General features: G+C 49.3%; 1 protein-coding gene across 7 annotated transcripts in view; it reads right to left on the reverse strand.

The window, feature by feature from the left end:
- PMFBP1 (polyamine modulated factor 1 binding protein 1) overlaps positions 1-19,246 on the reverse strand; it is a 78,091-nt gene that overhangs the window by 25,423 nt on the left and 33,422 nt on the right. For 6 of the 7 annotated variants that reach the window (XM_081921811.1, XM_081921814.1, XM_081921812.1 and 3 more), the window contains exons 4-8: positions 17,324-17,391; positions 9,787-9,919; positions 5,652-5,798; positions 489-572; positions 55-201 (exon numbers count right to left, since the gene is read on the reverse strand). In XM_081921811.1, the coding sequence (XP_081777937.1) occupies positions 55-201; positions 489-572; positions 5,652-5,798; positions 9,787-9,919; positions 17,324-17,391 (579 nt within the window). Of the gene's footprint in view, positions 1-54; positions 202-488; positions 573-5,651; positions 5,799-9,786; positions 9,920-17,323; positions 17,392-17,950; positions 18,729-19,246 lie in introns of those variants that run through there. The other variant, XM_081921815.1, reaches the window with a different exon arrangement.

Here is a 19,246-nt window from a genome sequence, read left to right on the forward strand (position 1 = left end):
CTGCTGCCCTGGCTGGCTTCCCTCTTCTCCTCCTCCTCCCTGGCACTCCCGTACCTGGTTCTGGGATCCCTCCTGCTGCCGCTTGCTGGCCTCCAGCGCTCGTTCCAACTGGAGGACTCGGATGCAGCTCTGTTCCAGCTCTGCCTGTGCCTCTCTCTGCTTGCTCTGCAACTCATAGATCTTCTGCTCCTGAGCATCCAGCTATTGACCCGCCCAGGGAAGAAAGGGAAGAAATTGGGGGGGAGGGGGGAGGAAGAGAGAAATCAATTAGTATTAAAGGGGCTTTAACAAAACAGCATAAAGCACTGTTTTGTGGGCAGGTGGGTAAGGGAAGCGCTGCGTGCTTGCCTGCCTGTGGGGATGGGGGGAACCAATATTAGCAGGCCAGGAGTCCTGCCGGGGCCCAAGGAGGGCACGAAGCCAAGACACCTTCCCGTTGCCTCTGTGCACCCGCCACGTGAGAGAGGGAAGAGAGGGGTCTCAGGTACCTTGTCTGCCAGGCTGTCTCTCTCATCCTGCCCAAGCAGGAGCTGGCTCCGAAGCCTCAGGGTCTCTGCGGCTTGCTGCTCCAGCTGAAAGGGGTTTATACAGGAAGGGAGGGAGGAAGAGAGGATTGCGAATGTCAACCAATAAGCAGGGAGAAGACGACAAGACTCAGGGTATTGATCTGCTAGAGCGGCTTGTGCTGCTGCAGCCCCAAAAGCCTTGGGAAGGGAGGGGGAGATACCCCAGACAGGACAGAGTGGAGGCACAGGCCAAGCGGTGTGAGGAGGAAGCCTGGAGGACCTGGCAATGTGCCAAGTGGGCATCAGCCAATGCTGTGACAGTCCTGCCACCGGAGCTGGGGAGCACTGTGTCCTGGCTTCTGGGGCAGTTGTCTGGAGGAAGCTAGACAAGCTGCAGCAGTGCCAGGCCTAACCCTCTTCATACCTTAGAGCAGCATAGTGGTGGGGATAATGGTGCTGCTCTGGCCTCTAGAAGAAAAAGATCTTCCTGGTGGCCTCTCCACCCCCACCCCATGCCAGAGGGCTTGCCAGGTGGTCCTTGAAAGGTGAAAAACACCCAAGAAGGGGCTGGACAGGGTTGCAGAAGTTCAAAGAACACCAAGCTTGAGTTGCCACGTCAAATGGGCACCCTGAACCTCCCCAGCCTCTGAGGAGTCAGAATCACCCGGGCCCTGTTGTCTTGGGGTGGCGGCTGTGCTGTGCTGATGGCCAAAGATCTTTAGCTCTAGTTTCAGGTGCTTGGTGGATCTGGATGAGGAGAGGCAGTTCTCAAAGGACCCAGCTGCTGGAGCACAGTAGCTGCCCAGGGAAGAGAAAAAGCCAGAGGGTCACTGCCTAGATGCAAACGGAACAAAGGAAATAGCTCCCACGCGTTTTGTGACTTTACAAGGGGGAGAGGTCTGTCCATGGCCATGAGCCAAGGTGGCTCAGAGGCCAGGCGGTGAGATGGGCTGCAAGGGAGGGCTAGAGCATTCATGTCTTGCTTGTGGGCTTCCCAATGGGGCATCTCACTGGCCACAGTGAGTCACCTGAGCCTCTGGCCTGGTCCGTCTTGCCTGGCAGAGAAACCATGCATTTAATGTCCCTCGGGATTCTCTAACTGGCAGAATCCGAGACCAGGGAGAAGAGTCAGTGGAAGACAATTGGAAGAAATTTAAAGACTATTTACAGAAATATTGTAAAATTAATGAATGTTAGAATGATGTCGAAATGAAGTTAAGTGGTTTTTAGCAGTAATGCTATAAAGGAGCTTGTGAAAATGGATTGTTAGCAGGCGAGAAAGTAAAGTTATAATATATTAAGATAAAGGATTAAGATAAAAACAAAGAGGGAAAGGATTTGCTGAATTAACCAACTGAACTGGAATACAAAAAAAGGGAGGTGTGAGGAGGTCAGGGAAATAAGTAAATGAAAAACAAGGTATGGAAAGATTGATTTAATTTTTTAATTGTTTTTATTTTTTTCTGTATTTTATATTTTTTCTCTTTTTTTTGCTTCTTTTTTCTATTTTTTCTTCTTCTTACTTTTGTAACCTTTTTTGAAATTTTAATAAATATCATTAAAAAAAAATGTCCCTCAGGATTCTCCATCCACAACAGGGGTAGAGTGGTTGGCAGCCTCCAGACCGTCAGGAGCAAGGAAGTTCCCCACCCCCAGGGTGGGGCGAAAGGCTCTCTCAGCCATGGCAGTACAGAAGATGCCTCCTCCTGACAAGTAGTCTGGGTCATCTCTCTCTCTCCCCCCTTGTCCCCAGCTCCCCACACATGCACCCATTCCCCTGCTGTAAAGAAGGTGGCAGCATCTTTGGGGCGAATCCCCATCCTATTTAAGCGGAATCAACTCTGCTATTTCTTTTCTTTTCCTTTCTGTTCTGTTCAGAAGCAATTACTTTCATGTCATTTCTGGAGACATTTGCAGGCAAAGCAAGAGCCAGATTATCCGCCCCACCCCCATCCCCAATGGCTTCTGCAGCGGAGGCGAAATATTAAATTAAATGAGGTGTCTATGAAGCTGCTGCGGTTTCAGGTCAAAGACGCCACAGAAAGCCGTGTGCTCTGCTCTGCGCCTGTATGCAAATGGCTGCATTAAAACCGCGGATGTCAACTTGCAACACGTCTCTTCTGCTCCTGGATGATCAAAGCTGATTGCTGAGGCAATTACTGCAAAAGAAAAGAAAATCATGGCCCTACTGCTCCTCCCTCGGCTCTGAGAGTTTAATTGTTTAGCCAAGCTGAAACCGTACCCCCGGCTCCCTTGCGCACATGGCTGCTCCTTGTCTTGCAAGGTACGCGTGCAACACCCTCCTTCCTTCCAAGCTCTGCACACAGGGCCAGTCGGCAGCAGCAGCAGCCACAATGCACTGGTGACAAGCAGGCTGAGGGGAGATGCTGCCAGTTTTCTCCACCAGGACCTTGCCTTCTTTGTTCATCAGCCCCTGTGCACACACAAACCTGGGGGGCCTTGGAGAACCCCCAGTGAGCAGAGAGCCAGCACCTTCCCCAGATGGAGGAGGTTGCCAGGCTGGCAAACAGGAGCACCTTCCATGTGCCAAAGGAGTGAGGAGAACATCAGCCCTGCCTCCTCACCCTCTCTCTGCCACGTGGCAAAGATCAAGCAGATCCTGCCTTTGCCTCTCCCTCCCCTCTACTCCTTGGCCACTCCTATTCTAGCTGTCCGCTTCCAACCTTCTCCTTTCTCTGGATCTCTTTTGCCACATATACATGCAGAGAGAAAGCACAACAATGGCGTCCTAACGGGTCAAGAAGAGCTGGGTGGCTCTGCTTTACAGGTTCAGTAGGCAGAGGCCAGCTGGGTTGGGTGTAGCAGGTTGCACTCAGTCTGGGGGGAAAGCAGCAGTAGTAATGCCCACAAACAAGCACATACATTCCCCACCCCTCTGCACAAAGGATGCCTTAGGAGAGACCAGGGCTTCCTTTCCCTCCTTTAAGCCTGAAATGTTAGCCGTTTTCTCAGACAGAAAAATCTGTTCCCTTTGTGGATGGGGAGGGGAGCTGGCTTTGTGGACACCTCCCTGCCTCTCTCCACATTGTCGCTGAAAGGAAAATGGCCGGCGTGTGAGTTGTACAGGGAAACGGTGCTGCATGGCTCCCCCGCCTGCTTTTCCTGGCACTTCCATTCACAACTCTGGCTCAGTCTCCGAGTCCTTTGTTCAGGAAACAGCAAAGCCCTGGCTGTTTCCCTCTGAATGGCAGTTAACTTTGTCCAGTTCAGTGTTTTCTGATTGTTCGTGCTGCCTAGAGAAGCTTTGATTAAACCTCTTAATTTTTCGGCTAAGTTTTCTCTTGTAACAGGGCAAGCCCTTGACCTGGGAGCAGAGAAGAGTGGTCAAAAGAAAAATAACAAGCCAAGGAGAGGGGAGGAGCAGGAGTAGCAGACACAAAGGGACAGAAGGCTGAGCGAGGAGCTGCTGAGTCCCCAGGCCAAACATCTTGCCCCCAGGGGTTGCCAGGGCTGCTTCTCCCTCCTCCTTCACCACTCACACACCAGAATGTTTCCTGCAAGGAGAGCTTGGCCCCAGCAGGAGCGCACCACACACAGCACTCACATTGAGGGTCTGTGAGTGTGTGGTGTGTGTGCTTCTTCTGCTCTACCCACTCAGAGAGGAGTCATTGCCTTGGAAGGGACATGCCAATAGTGACCACGAAAACCACTCCTGCCTGGAAGCCATCCTCCTGCTTCCTCTGTGGTGGGGGTGGGGGCTGAGATCCCATCCTACCAGGGACCTGGATGCCTGGGGCTTTTCCTGATCCATCCTTGCAGATCAGAGAGTTTTCTGCACCAAACAAGCCTCCTCTTTGGCCTGAGCTGCCAAGAAGTCTCCTTTGCCTGCATCTGTCTTGAGAAAAACGTATCAGCAGCACTACCTCTCCCAGCAAGCAGCTAACCATGGGGCATTAATCAACCAGGAAGGCCACGGGTGGGGAACCTGTAGCCCACTAGATGCTGTTGGACTTCATCTTCCATTGCCTCAGCTGGCTTGATGATGATGGGAGTTCTCTCACTGATGCTTTGCTACCTGGTAGAATCCTTCTGATCCAATGCTTTGTGAATTATTGTCCAAGTGTATACAAAGGACATTCATTGTATTTTTCTTTTCTGTACTGTGTTACACCTCGTTCCCCCCCCCCCAGTTTCACCCCCATCCCACTCAGAGAATGTTGAGAGGTTTTTGGCTCTGTCCAAACAATGTTTACACAGAGGAAAGTCCAACTGATACAATGTGAATTGTATCTGGTCAGTATATGGATGATTACAGCCTAAACCAGCGGTTCTCAACCTGTGGGTCCCCAAATGTTGTTGGACTACAACTCCCATCATCCCTGAGCTCTGGCCTTGCTAGCTTGGGATGATGGGAGTTGTAGTTCAACAACATCTGGGGACCCACGGGTTGAGAAAGGCTGGAAACCACGGGTAGGCAAATTCAGGCCCGGGGGCCAGATCCGGCCCAATCGCCTTCTAAATCCAACCCACGGGTGGTCTGGGAATCATCATTTTTACATGAGTAGAATGTGTGCTTTTATTTAAAATGCATCTCTGGGTTATTTGTGGGGCACAGGAATTCATTCATTTTTTCTCTCTTCAAAATACAGTCCAGCCCCCCCACAAGGTTTGAGGGACAGTGGAACGGCCCCCTGCTGGAAAAGTTTGCTGACCCCTGGCCTAAACCAAGTGCAGGCTGCATTGAGGAGCAGCCTTCTAGAACTCCCCAGACATGCCTGCTGAGAGATCAACCCAAGAGGAGACTTTGAAGCCAATGCTTGGCCAGAAAACTCTGCCTGTGTTTCCTTCCTGCCTCTCTGGAACTGCTTGGATCCCAGGTTAGGTCCCAGGTCAATAACAAGGGACCAATTCCTCGTCAAGGTGATCCAAGGAGCCATGGCCCCCAGACAGGCTCGAAAGCAAATGCACGAGAAAAGCTCCTGCGTCTTACAACCCCTCAGTAACCAGCACCCACCCACAAAGGATCCCTCCAGTTAAAACAAGAGGAAGCTTTTGATTAGCCTTACTGCCTTCAAACTGTACTGGTGGCCCTCAACTGTGCCTCTTCTGTCACTACTCAGGACAGAGAGAAACCTCAGGCAAAAGTGGCAAGCAGACCCACCCCACACGCAGCACAAGCCTTACCAGCTGCGGCAGGGAGCTCAGTTGTGACTCCAGGAGGAGCTCCTCCTGAAGATGGCACGCTACCTCCAAGTCTTTCTGGGAGAGTTCGTTCTGCAGATCTGTGATGGTCTCTTGCAGTTCTTTAATTTTAGCTGCTTTCTCCAGAACCTGCAATCCACAAACCCATCATGTACCTGGATTTTGGTAAGCAGTCTGCTCTGGGTGCGGCAGAGGGTCGGGTGCTTCTGCAGTGCCAGTTTTTGACACAAAAAGGGGAGCAGTGCAATAACATACCCTGGAACCAAGATATTTTGGGGCTCAAGCTGGAGCTTAGCAGATTGCAGCAGGAATGGCCTGCAGGCCACACTTCAGAGCTGGGGAGGCACCAACCAGGGCCTCCAACACAGACTTCTCTTTTCCTTGCTCTTGAACACACCTGCTGAAATTCACATTCTGTTTCCACACTTGGGCAACCTCGCTGGACTCTTTTTATTCCCCATTTACTTATTCGCTAAATGTATGCCCTACCCTTCAATGGTCAATCAGCATTCCCAGTGCAGTTTACAAAAGCTTACAAAATAAAAAACATGTATAATGCTTTTAGAAAATTCCAAGGAAGGACAAAAAGCTGTGCATCAGAAAATGCCGTCCCTCTCCGCCCCAATAAAAGTACCTCCCACCATCTTCCTTTAAGTTACATCGAGTCAGGGGAGGGGATAAAATGACACAAATTATCTGCTTTGAGAGCTCCTATCTGGGACAGAGAGCTTCCCGGCCAGCACTGTCTCTCCCAGGAGGGAATAACATTTGTGTGGAATTGCTGAAACCATGCAGAAAAATCACGTGGAGACAGAGCGATTTCCAGCAGGCATGTCAAAGCCAAGAAATGTCAGCCTGATGGAAGCAGCTGGGAAGGCTGCAAGTGGGTGTGTCCTCTTCCCTAGCTCTGTGCATTACAAGCAGAGTGAGGTCCAAGAACATAGCCCATCCCCCTGGCAGCGCCAGGGAAGAGATGATATCAGGCACCACGTCACTGGACCCAGGAAGCGCTTTTCAAGAAAACAGAACAGTTTCACTCACAGCTCACTTGGCCCAGGAAGAGCGGCTCACACCTGCTTTGGGAGCGACATTTCCAATTGGTTTTGGGAAGGGGAAAGATGAAGGTAAAATGACAATTCCCTTAAGCACCATCCTGGGAATGGGAAATTTTAATGATGCAAAGCAGCAAGGTCAGACAATGTGTCCAGGCAGCCTAGAGGAAGCTGCTTGGAGTTGAAATCCCTTCATTAGGCATCACCTGATGACTTGTCTTCCTGAAGGCCGAGGCCTGTTTGGGCTGCGCTTCAAGGCCTCTTCCAACTCCTACTGCTGCAGCCCATCACGGGAACTATTCCTGCAATGCTATGGTCCTTGGCTCCCAGCTCTGGTGGCCCTGTGGCTGCAGCTGCTTCTCGCTTTGTGACCTCTAGTGAGAGGAGGGAGCAATCCCCATCTTCTCCCATTCTGATATTTCAAAGACAGGCCTGCCTCTCCCTCCCATCTCCCCGCTCCACATTATTAATGAATTGGAAAGCAGACATCATTAGGTGTGGGAGACTGTTTCTTTCAAAATCTGTAGAAGCCTTCATCGGACTCCCCAGAGCCAGGCTGCTGTTCTCAACATAGTCTTATTAGCATCGCCGCCTCTGTAGCCTGCCATGCAAACTGCACTGCTCGGCACTTTCCAGCACTTGACCCTTCTGCAGATGGAATTAATTTCCTCTTTGAAGATCCAGCGGCAGGCCGTTGCAGCTGCCATTGTTGTGCTTGTTAAGGAAAGGAGCGCTCCCGTGAAGGCAGGGGCTGACCGATCATGGGCGGATGGAGGGCAAGAGAGCCTGAAATGGAAGCAGCTGCAGAAGCTTGGGAGGAAAGCCCTTCCTGGTGGCTCCTCCACAAGCAGACTTTTTTTTCCATGCAAAGCACACACAAAAGGGCTGGGTGAGCATATTTGCACATGTGACCTGCTCTGTGCTGGAAGCTCAGGGTACGTAGGCTGGAACCAGAGCAAATTAAGAAGACCTCCCATGCCCCACTCAGAGGAGTCTGGCCGTTGGCACCCTGGGCAGAAAGAAAGCTCCTTTCACCCATCACTGTTTGTTTCATTTGGTCCCAAGTCTGATTTTAAGGGGGCTGGGAATAATCACCTATGGCATTTTGTGTGGAATGGTTCATGCTCAAAGGATCCTGCACAGGATCACAGGATGGAAAGGAGTTCAGTTTCCTGGGATTGCCAATAAATGCTTCTCTGTGCTGAGAACCAAGTTATTGTGACATCTGCAGCACCGTTGAAGCAGAAGCTGCTGAGGGTTAAATCCTCACACGGAGAGGAAGAGGAATGCAGCTCCCCTCCCTCGGTCATAATTTATTAAAAGTCTCACAAATAATTAAAGAAAGGTAGATTTCGCCAACCTTATGTCCCTTAGGACAATTATGAGGTGTTTGGGCAAGATTATGATTTCCTCCACGCTTAGTGCTCACCCTTGTCTGAGTCCCTCAAAAGCTTCTCGGTCCTAAAGCATGGAAAGCAGCCTTTCTGAGTATCAGAGGTTAATCCCTGTTATCTCTGTTTTCCCAGAGATAATGAGATAAACAAGATTTATGGTTTGGCTATCATTAATCACCATATAATTATCCCCATAGACAGTGTGTCGACAAGAGGTATCTAGTCTTCCATCTTTCCTCCTGGAAGTTGAGGGCGTGACTGCATTTCATTCTTCTCTCAAGCCTTCATGGTTGGACCAGGCCCTTCAGTTCCAGCTGTTCCACTTCCACATATGGAAGTAAGAAGTGGCTTGTTGGAGCTCCAGATTGGAGCAAAAGGGCCCAAGACTTTGTGACTGACTGACAAGCCTCTACCCTTATAGAGAGGCAATGCCTAACCTCTTGGCTTCCCCACTGTGCCTCTCTCCTACTCTGATTCTTCTCTAATGTCTCCCATGCCAAAGCAGAAGCCCGCCTGTTACGAGGAAGTTGACTGAGGTTGTGAGGAATGCATTGAAAGAGATTTAGAGACTTCCTCTCAGCTACAGAAGGCAGATCTTTCTCGGAGAGAGAACAGCATTGCTTTTTGTTGGAGATTCTCCTGGATTCTGAGAAGCAAACAAGCACTGGGATATTGATAACTGACAGTTTCAAGATGCAGCAAGAGTAACATCCCAGGAAACTTACAGCAATCGGGCCACAATGAACCCATTTCCAGAGTCCTGAGTAATCATTGCTGGTGACTTGTGGAAGTCCGCTGGTAGTTCACCACACCTCAACCAGGGTGAAATATCAGCAGAGTATGCAGAGTCCCAGAAGAGCCTTCAGAGATTTCCTGCTCCCAGCAAAACAGCTTCTTCCAGAGTCCCTGGTTAAGGGAAAAACTCCTCTCCCATGCCATTCAAAGTAACAAAGTGTTCATTGTCTCCATATACAAGCAAAGCTAAACACTACTATCTACTATATACAATTTCTCTGGTCTTTGAAGTAAAGATACATATGCATAGAGATCCACTAACACTATCACCACGCTAGCTAACACTGCTATGCATAACCTACACCCTCTTCCCTCGATTCTCACAGAGTCAGACCCTGACAGCAAATAAGATAGCATCAAGTTTTGCAACAGGACACAACCATCAAAGACAGGAACATGATGTAATCAGTGCCCTAGAAACTATTATACCTGGCTCTACATTCTTGAACCAATTCTTGAACCTTGCTGGTGTTGCTATGGTAAACCAGTGCACAGAAGATCCAGATGTGGGAGATGCACTTCTCAAGAATGAAGCAGATGGTGACTGCACTTTCCTTCAAGCTTCCATTGGGTGGCCGTTCCCAGTTTGCATTATTACACTGTCCTTAGTAAATCAGGAAAAGATGGCCCTGCATACATATATAGATGGCAATGCCTGCTCAATCTCACCAGAGCTTTAGGGAAAGGTTTTCAGAACTGCCACACTGGTGGGCAGCTACTGGCAAATGAAGGGCAAAAGCACTCCTGCTCTCCTTCCCTTCCTTGGCCTCAAAGTGCTGATTCTGATCATCCTTCTTTCCTCCCAGGCAGGCTAGCCCAGCTAGTTCAGTGTCTGCTTGTGCTGCTGCAGCCGCCTCCCAGAAAGGTAAACCCTACCTCTGCTTTCACCTGCTCCTGGGTGTGACCAGCGTCTCTCAGCTGAGGATCCAGCTCACAAGTAAAGTGCTCTTTCAGTCCCCAAAGAGACTTCAGTTCTGCTTGCTCCATCTCCTGTCCTGGCAGACAGTACCTACACAAAGGGAGGAAGGGAAGGCCAGTCAGAAAAAGTACAAAGGCTGCAGAGAAGAATTTGGGGAAAGGGAACAAACAAATTGGTTTTAGGGAAGCGTCTGCTGTAGCTTTGCTTGGCATGCAGAATGCTTCTGGCTCAATCCCTTGTATCTCTAGCTAGGAAAGGACCAGGTGATAGGAATGGTTGTTCTTTCTCTGCTGGAGACCCTGGAGAGAACTGTCCTCAAATGGGTGGACAGACAGCCTGACCTGGTAAAAGGCATCTCTCCCTCTGCTCATCTAGACCGGCCACTCACTCACTCACTCACTCAGGAAAGCAGTATTCCCCAACCCCAACGGTTGTTTCTTTCAAGAGGCTGCTGTGCGCATACCTTGTATACCCTGAATGGGCACCTCCAGGCATGATGCATGGTTGCATCTCTAGCACTATTTGCCCCAGTGAGTCACCAATGAGCATGCCATGGCCTGGAAAGGGCTCTAGGGCTTGGCTGGAAAGGTTTATGGAGTCTCAGTACAGTGGCAAAGCATCTGCATGGCGTGCAAAAGGTCCCACACACAACCTCCGGCATCCGCAGGTTAGGATGAAAAAGACCCCGGAGAGCAACTGCTAGCCCTGAGCTAAGCTGGACTAATGGTCTGACTCAGCAGAAGAAGGCAGCTTTCTATTTTCCTCTGGAGCCCCAACCGGCAGGCTTTGTGACCACCTCATCAAAGCATGCCTGAGATGCTCCCCCCGCCCCCCCAACACCACCACAGGATCCTTGCTGAAGTTTAATCCAGGCTCTCCGGCTTCTCAAAATCCCCACACTGGGTGGGGGTGGCAGCTCCTATCTATATATGGATAGCTATTTCGGTCTGTGGGAGGAGATGTCAGCATCTTTCACTTGCTGTGAGTTCCAAGAATACTTTTTTTTCCAGACAAGTCCTTTGTATTCTGTTGGAAGGGAACAGGATGGGGAAGAGACATTCCCATTTTCACAGCATTTGATAGGACTCCACTTGGGACTGGGGGTAATATCTCCCCTTCCTGAACAAGAGCCAGGCCTTTCGGTTGGATGAAAATCCTGCCTCTCAAGTTCCAGAGGGAGGGCATTATCAGCCTCTGGAAAGATGAGAAAGAAAGAGAGCTCACAGACACAGCCCAAGTTTTCCTGCCTCTGAAAAATGGGGGGGGGGGACAGGTTGCAAAGGTATACCTAACACTGCATTTTCTAAAAAGAGGAAATGGTTTGCAAGTTTAGCTACCTCTGCTGAAGGTGGCATAACAAGGGAATGGAACGTGTGTGTTAACCTTGAAAACCTCTCTGTTCACAAGCCCTCTCTCTCTCTCTCTCTCTCTCTCTCTCGTATGCACAGGCGGGCACGCACATGCACACTTCCCACGCAGAATGCTGGTTTGCCCACTGGGAACTCTAACCCTCAGGCTAACCCTACAGCAAGTATTAACCTACTTATTGCACCCGGAGGCAACGCAGAGGGGCAGAAAGGGCTGCATTTGGGGGAAGAGGATGAGCAGAGCTTAGCATTAACTGCTCCCTGAAATCATCTGAAGGAGGCAAGCAAGGCAACTTAATATAGGAAGGAAGGCAATTCGCAGACAGACGTTTGGAACGGGCAGAATGATGAAACAATTATTTGGTGGCAAATTTGGCTGGTGCTTCCTGTAAAGAGACCAAATCACAATCACATGACTGCACCCAGCCTGTGTCAAGAATATGAGTTTTTTCATCATTAAAGTCAAAAGCCAAGCAGGCCATCAAGCCACTATGTCACAAAGTATGGATGAAGACCCCAGGGGAAACCAGAGATGACACTGGTGGGCAGAGATCTATGCCGAAGGGCATGGAGAGCCACAAAGCATCTGCATTAATCTAATGGCCCAAACCACTCTGGAAGCCCTTGGCTGAAGCAGGGAGGCAGATAATGTCTTAACTACGTTTTCCAGGATATTGGAGGCCCAGAAGTTGTCTCAGAGGAATTCTGCCACAAGGCCAGTGCTTTAAAATATGGAGTCCAGGACCCTCTAATGATATCTATTACAGACTGGAGTACAGGGCAAAGAGGCTGATTTGGATGGGAGGGAGAGGGGTATCTATATATCTATATCTCCTGTTCTGAGGCCAGCCAACCCATGGAACACCCAAGAGGTAATGAACAAACTTAAGTCTTGTCATTGGCACATGATAGAGCCCCAAGAGACATTACTAGAGTTCTTGGGTGGGGTTCTGGAGGGGGGAGCTCAGGACCCTGAAGTGTTCAATTAGGAATTGAAGAGAATTGTTGCTGATGATACAAGATTGGGATGGACTGAATGACCTGAAATGGAGGAGGGCTGATCATTAAAGGAAAGAGGAATACCAAGTGTGACAATTTGGAAAAGCTCAAAAGAAAACTCAAGAACACAAGTGAATGATGGGAAGCAGCAAGGCTGGGCTGCAGCCCCAAAGGAGAATAAGAACGTTCTTTGGTGGAGGGATTTCTGTGCACATGGAATTGGGTTACTAGTACACAATCTGGTCACTGTGGCTGTTCCTTGAGAACCTCAGCTTCTATTCCGAGGAGAAACCACCACTGCCACTGCCCAGCCTTTTCACTCCCCTGGCTGGGGAAACACAGCAGAATTAGGGTTTGCCAATGATTTGTGCTCTGGGTAAAAACTCAACACCTGGCTGCCTCCCTGTGGGCTTGCCACCTCCATGAAGCAAAACTAATGAGCGAAATCCTCCTAGAAGTCAAACACTGAGTTTACAATAAAAACACAGAAATTTAAAATGTGGATTCAAAACAAACACATTTGTGCATATTCTATTTCTCAAACAGGGTTTGAATCTTTAATGTGACAATTGGTTTTTCCAGACATGGATTTTTTTCTTCACTTTAATAAAAGAAAAATGTGTGAAGTGCATCATGCCAAGGCTGGGAGTAGTGATCTTTTTAGACATTTGAGTTTCACTCACACAGTTACAACCAGGCATCTCCTCCCTGGCACAATATGGGAAGGAACAGAACTCAGTGGCAGAGCATCTGTTTGTCATGCTGGAGGCCCAGGCTGAGTTCCCAAAGGCACCTCCTGGCATCAGGTGACACCAAAAGTCTTTCTCTGGCCAAGACCTTGAACCATACTGGGCAAGATGGACCTGATGTAAGGTAGCTTACTGACATTCAGAAACAGCAGCTGCTAGCTCTCTGATGGAGGAATGGGCCATGCAGCCTTTTGTGGCCAGCCTCTGAACTGTGATGTCAGGTCAGGGAAGCGTAGGCTCCTATGCTCTGGCTTCCAAGTTCTCCTGCTTCTGGGCACTGACAAGGCAGAGAGTCCAGCTGGTACCAGGGTAGATAAAATTCCACTTTTTAAAATTTAAATCGCATTTTTTAAAAACTGATTTTTTTAAAATTTAGATTGGATTTTTAAAATAAAATGCTTGGGGGGGGGGGAAATCTTTCTAAAGAGTTTTCTATTTAAGTTACATAGTAGTCCAAAGGCTATTTATCAGGAAATAAGGATTTCTTTTACGTTTTTCATGTGTGCTGAAACTCAGTTGGTTTTTTTTTTAAAAAAAAGTTTAACCACATCAGTTAACAAACATGGATACATAAGCTACAACGTTATTGTTTTAGTTAAATAAATTGTTTAAATTGTTATTAAGGAAGTGATTATTTTTCTCCTTCCAATAAAGTACAGCAGAAAAGTTGTCAAAATATAAACAGTTAACTTATTAAACCTCACAATAATTTCATAATTATCTATGTATTTCTAATAGTATAACCAAATCAGTAATTTTTTATATAACTGTAAAAACTACTCTAAAAATTTATTATTCCAAAAATGAAACCTTCATCTGGTAGTAAATATTAAGATTATACCAGCAGGTATGTCTTTCTGTAAAAATAAATAAATCAATCAATCAAATCTCAGTGACTAGTGATTTAAATCAAATCCACTCTAGCTGGTACTCAGACACCATAGATCGTTTCAATGGCAGGACTGATTCAGAGGCCTGTGCTAAGGGAATCTGTGCGGTTCACCAAAGTATCTTGCTGTATTGGTAGTGCCCTGAAAGACACCGAGCAAATTCCTTCCGCTGAAAGTATACAGGGGGATTTAATCTACTTAGCAGGGATTAATCAAAGATTTGTTAAAAGATTTAAAGATTTTGCGCACTTTGCCCAGCAATGGCTGTGCAAGGCAATAAGAACGGAGTCGCCAAAAGGGTTGAGCTGCCAGGCCAGTTCCTGTGGCAAGAGCAACTCTACCTCAACATAGACATAATAGCCTTCTACTATAAAAGGCTGGAAGCCAACCAGGAAATGGTTCCTACTGAAGCAAGAAGCGGTTTAAATTTACAAGACACAATACCATCAACTTAAAGTTATCAACATTACCTTCTACCTGCTTACCACCAGCCACCTAAGGAAAGTCATCACAAAGTCGTAATGATGCTCCCATGGAATGCTCCGAGTCAAGCTTTGGTCAACCTCCAGAGCAGAGAGTTTAAAGGAATGTTTGGCTCTTGTTCCAAGGGCTGCATGCAGCTACCATGCAGTCAGAACAGAAAAACCGCCCCATTTCAAGATGTACATCAGTCACCGTGGGGCTAGAAGCCCAGTGCTTGAAGTCCATGAAACACTGCACTGTCCAGACCCTTCAGTCAAAGAAAGAGATGAGCAGGGGGGATCCCATGAACCCCCCAGAAAAGCCTTGGAGGAAGAGGGGCCTGGAATGTGCCTGCTCCACTCCCTCTTTTGCCTAGTCCAACTCACCCCACCCTGAGAGGACCGCTCTTTGTGTTGTGTGGTGCTGCTGCTGCTGCAGTTAACCCGAGCAACACCCTCCCAGGGTGGGAAGAGCAAACTGGGCCAGGTCTGGCCTGGGAAAGGAAAGAGTTGAGAGGAGGGAGGGAGGGAGGGAGGGAAGGAGGGGCTTTCACTGGTGTTAAGAAGGAGCCTCTGCACAGGACAAATTCACAGACAGACACTGGCACTCATAAATTATACAACTCATTTGCATATTCCAGTCATGAAACATTATGCAAATACTGCCTGATTTGCATAATGGATTCCAGTCACCGCTTCAATTGCTTTGTGTTTTGTTTTTTTAAAAAAACAAAACGAAATAAAAGGCAAAGGCTGGTTCCAGCTGGCCACCCCGCCTCGTCTGCTTGGCCCTTTGCCTCCCGGGGGTGGGGTGGGGGGAGGCAAAAGCACCTTAAGCCCTGGCATGAGAAATATTGCCCTTAATTGCAACCCACCAACTTGGACCTGGTTGAGATTCTTCACCAGAAGCCACGCATCTGAGCCAATTAGGGAGGAAGAAATGAGGAGGCAAGACCAGGGAAAGAGGGAGACATTTTCCGTCATTGCTAGCATGGCTGGAGGTGGGAAATCCTTCCCTTCCTAACTGCTTAATTACATACAACAGAGACTATCTCTGTATTTGGTGATAATAAGCCAAGCTGGGGGTGGGGGACACTTCTTGTCTCCTCAGAGCTCAGAAGAGCTTTCGTTTTTTAGAAGAGGGATGGGAGGAGGGGCTCCTCTGATTATTTATAACGAACTGTAATAGCAACACATTGCGAAGGATGAGATGGGAGGGTGTCGCTCGCCTTCCATCAGCAGCCAACATTGCTCACTTCTCCTGCAGGGGCTGGCTGCGCTGCGCTGCTGTGGGCGCCTCCCTCCTGCCCCCCTGTGAAAGGCAGAAATGTGCCAAGCGGCTGGCGTCGGCACCCTGTGGGAAAAGTTGACTGTAATTCTTTTGCTTTTAAAATCAATTAATCCGTGTGTTAATTAACGTCAAGTCGACAGAAGGAGGAGGGGAGAGTGAGAGAGAGAGAGAGGGTGGGTGGGAGGGAAGAAAGGAAAGAGCTGCCTGCAAGGGCGGATGGCAGACTCGTTGGCACGGTGCCATCCATTCAGTGGCAACGCCACAGTTTCGTGTGATAAGAGCAGCAGCGGGCATATGTTCTGGGGGTCCTGTACGTGGGCCAGACAGTGCGGAGCAGCGAAGGGAGATTAGCCAGAGCCCGGGAGCAGACAACAAGCGGCAGCCGAGGGCACGGGGTGCCAGGAGGAGGAGGGCAAGCTCGCCTCTCCCTTGGACTCCAGAGATCCAGGGGCTCCACCACAGGCAAGGCGCCAACTGGACCCCTCCGCCATTTCAGCTTCATTCTGCTGCAGTGGAGCCAGCGCAACGGAAGACAAAGGCCGCCATTTCCGCCATGATGCCACTCCCAAGCCCAGGCTGGCATCCTTGATCCTTTAAAAGAAGAAAGGAAAAGAAGGAGGCGCCAAGAGCAAAAACAGCCCCCCGTCTGCTTGCCCCTCCTGCGTCGCTGTGCCAGGGGCAACTGGGCATCTGTCGGCGTAACAGAAGGCACGCAAATGGGTTGTTCGCTGCAAGCTGTTGGTTTGTTCACCAGGCAGGTTCATTTATAGCTAGAACCAGAAAGAGAGAAGACACTCCAGCCCAGTCAACAACCAGCTAACTGGAGACAGCCACCATTGAAGAAGAGATGCCACAGGAAGCATCATGAACGCAGGCTCTGGCTAATACCAGCTGCCAGTCAGTGGACCAGAGAGTGATGCCAAACCTGCAGCGAAAGAGAGAGAGGAGATTGGGGGGCGGGGGTGAACGAGGACGAGCTGGAAGGTCTCCCGTAAGACCTTTGAAGGCAGGCAGAAAAGAGCATTATTTGGGTGTTCAGGGCTGGAGAGAGAACATTTCGCAATGCTTCTCTATGGACGCATGACTGCTGCGTGTGAATGCGCACCTGAAGGCACAGACACTGGCACACACAGAGATAGGTATGTACAAGACGGGTGTGCCTGTATGCCCACTCGTTTGAGCATGCACTCAGATTTTATCCATGTGTGCATGCTTGCACACACATGTTGATGCCTGTGTATGTGCACGTGTGTAAGTTAGAAAGTACAAGTGTGCGAGAGCGAGTGAGAGAGAGAATGCCCGTGTATACACTTGCCACTTTTAACCCAGGTATACACAGATGTTCCCCCCTCCACCCAGAAAAAACAAACAAACCCACCAACCCACCCTTCTTCAGAAGCAGTAGCAGATTTATTTCCATGCGTTGCTATCACCAGGGAGATGAATGGGGCCGATGGGACGCCCTTTGCAAGATCCACTATGGAGTGTGTGTGTGTGTGTGTGTGTGTGTGTGTAGGGGGGGGGAGAGAAAGAAAAAGAGGGGGGGAGAGAGAGAGAGAGAGAGAGAGAGAATATATACCACTAAGATCTGCACTAACTTGAAAGCAGAGCAAGATCTGGAAGGTGCTACTCCTGACGCCCAGGTGGCACACCAGACAGGCCAGGTCCAGAGTCCCACTCTGAGGCGCCGGAGGCTCTCTGGGGCTGCTTTGTAGAAAAACAAAGCTGCTTACTTACACTGTCTGTGCTGTTGTGGATCCTGAAAGGCTTTCAGCTGGCATCGGGCGCTGAGCCAGGGACGGGTGCTGGAGACAAAAGGAAGACACAAAAATAAAGTCATGCCACGGGAATATTACGGTAATTGGCTTCTCACTTAACGGGAATTTACAAAATATGCTAAATGGGGGTTTGTTTTCCCTCTTCGTCCGAAAAGAAACCCACTGAAGAGAAAAGCGGAGATTGGCACGCATCTCTTTTGCATGGAAAATACTGGTACAGGATTTACTGCTACAGGATTTACTGCCAAGCGGCAGAGATCAGGATTAACAGCAATGGCATCTTTTGGGCATCTTTTTTTCTTCTAATGAACAAGCTTTTGCGGTTAATGAGGAATAATCGTTTTGCTAATGAGCTCTGAAACGTTAAGAGAAAAGAGGGGTGCTCTGTTAATCGCCCGGTGCAGTCGTGTGCTGGATTACAAACGGAATGCAGGACGAAAAGGGGGGTGGGAGATCCTCCTGGAAAAGAAGCAGCCGAGAGATGGGTGCTGGGTCACCCGCGGTGCCCGCTCAAGCCTCCACACATCCGGCCAGCAGCAGCTTGGGTTTCTCAAACTCCGGAAAGTGGATATTCGGGGAAGATTACCATCACCGTCAAAGCGCGAGGCACGGCTCTTAATGTCTCCAGTGTTTAATCATCATACAGTAGAATGGTTTTATGCATATTTCATTTGCATATCATTAAGGCAAACTACAGGGGGATGGTGAGCCAAGAGAGGTGCAATGTTGCGGGCAGGGGCGGGGGTTGGGGGCAACGAGAAGCCTGCCTATCTGCCTGAGATGCCAGGAGCCAGACCTCAGTCCGCCTTCCATTTGGAAACCTTTGAAAGTGGGATATAACCTAGGATGCCTCCAATTCCAGCAGCGGAGCCTTCGAAGAGGGGACTGAGGCCAAGCCAGACTTGCGCTGCCAGGAGGATCGCTGGCTCCAGGGGAATGCCCTGGCAGGTCTGCCCTTCTTCACAGGCATTTGGGATCAGATTAATTCTGGAGACGATGTCAAGGGTGTGTGGGGGGGCCCATGGATATCCATGCGGGAATTGCAGCCCACCCTCTTATTAGCAAACAGTTGGGTCTCCTCTGTTTTCCTCCTTTGCTTGCTTTTCTTTTGGTGTCCCCACTCAGTCATTTCATCAATTACTTGCCGGCTGAGATCCTTTTGCCCTGGCACTAGCCAGCGAAGGAAGGCACCAGTGGCCGCAGCTGCTGCTGAATACAGGGGATTCTTTGTGGCTCTAGACATGGCCAACGTCTTAATTGGGGGCTTTTATCACACTCAGACAACAGCAGGATTGTCACTGCTCCCTCTGGCTTTTCATCGGATGCTGGTTGGTTTTGGGGGTGGAGGGGCTTTCCTGCCAGCTTCACAAGCTGCCATACGGTGACATGCTCTTGGCTCAGAAGCAGAACTTGACAGGAGAATTTTAGATAGCAGAATTTACCCCCCCTCCTTTCCCAGCTTTCCCTCTTGGGCAAGTATGAATATTCGGATGAGTTGAAATGGGAGGGCGCCGTTGATGGTGGAGCTGCTGATGGCAGTGGTGGCAGCACAGGGAGTTGAAGGCAGCCAGAACTAGGAAGGAACCGTCTTGAGGGGGGGGGGCTTGCTGCATTTCCTCTGCTTGTGCCCATAGCGCTGCGGCACATGCAGATGTCGCTGTTGTTCTTCATAAAAACATAATGATATGCAAAAGCATAACGACCCCATTGGGGCGCAAAGCATCAATGAAATAACAGTGTTAGGACAGAGGGAGGGGGAGGAATGATGACAGACACCCGACTGAAGGAATGTCCACATAAATTATCTTTATTCAAATGAAACAGAACTGGTGGAGAGGAGGGAAGAGATGGTGAGTCATGAGTCACATGGAGTGCAGGCCAA

Source organism: Podarcis melisellensis (genome assembly GCF_964234715.1).
Source record: "Podarcis melisellensis genome assembly, chromosome: 8".
NCBI classification, from domain to species: Eukaryota; Metazoa; Chordata; class Lepidosauria; order Squamata; family Lacertidae; genus Podarcis; species Podarcis melisellensis.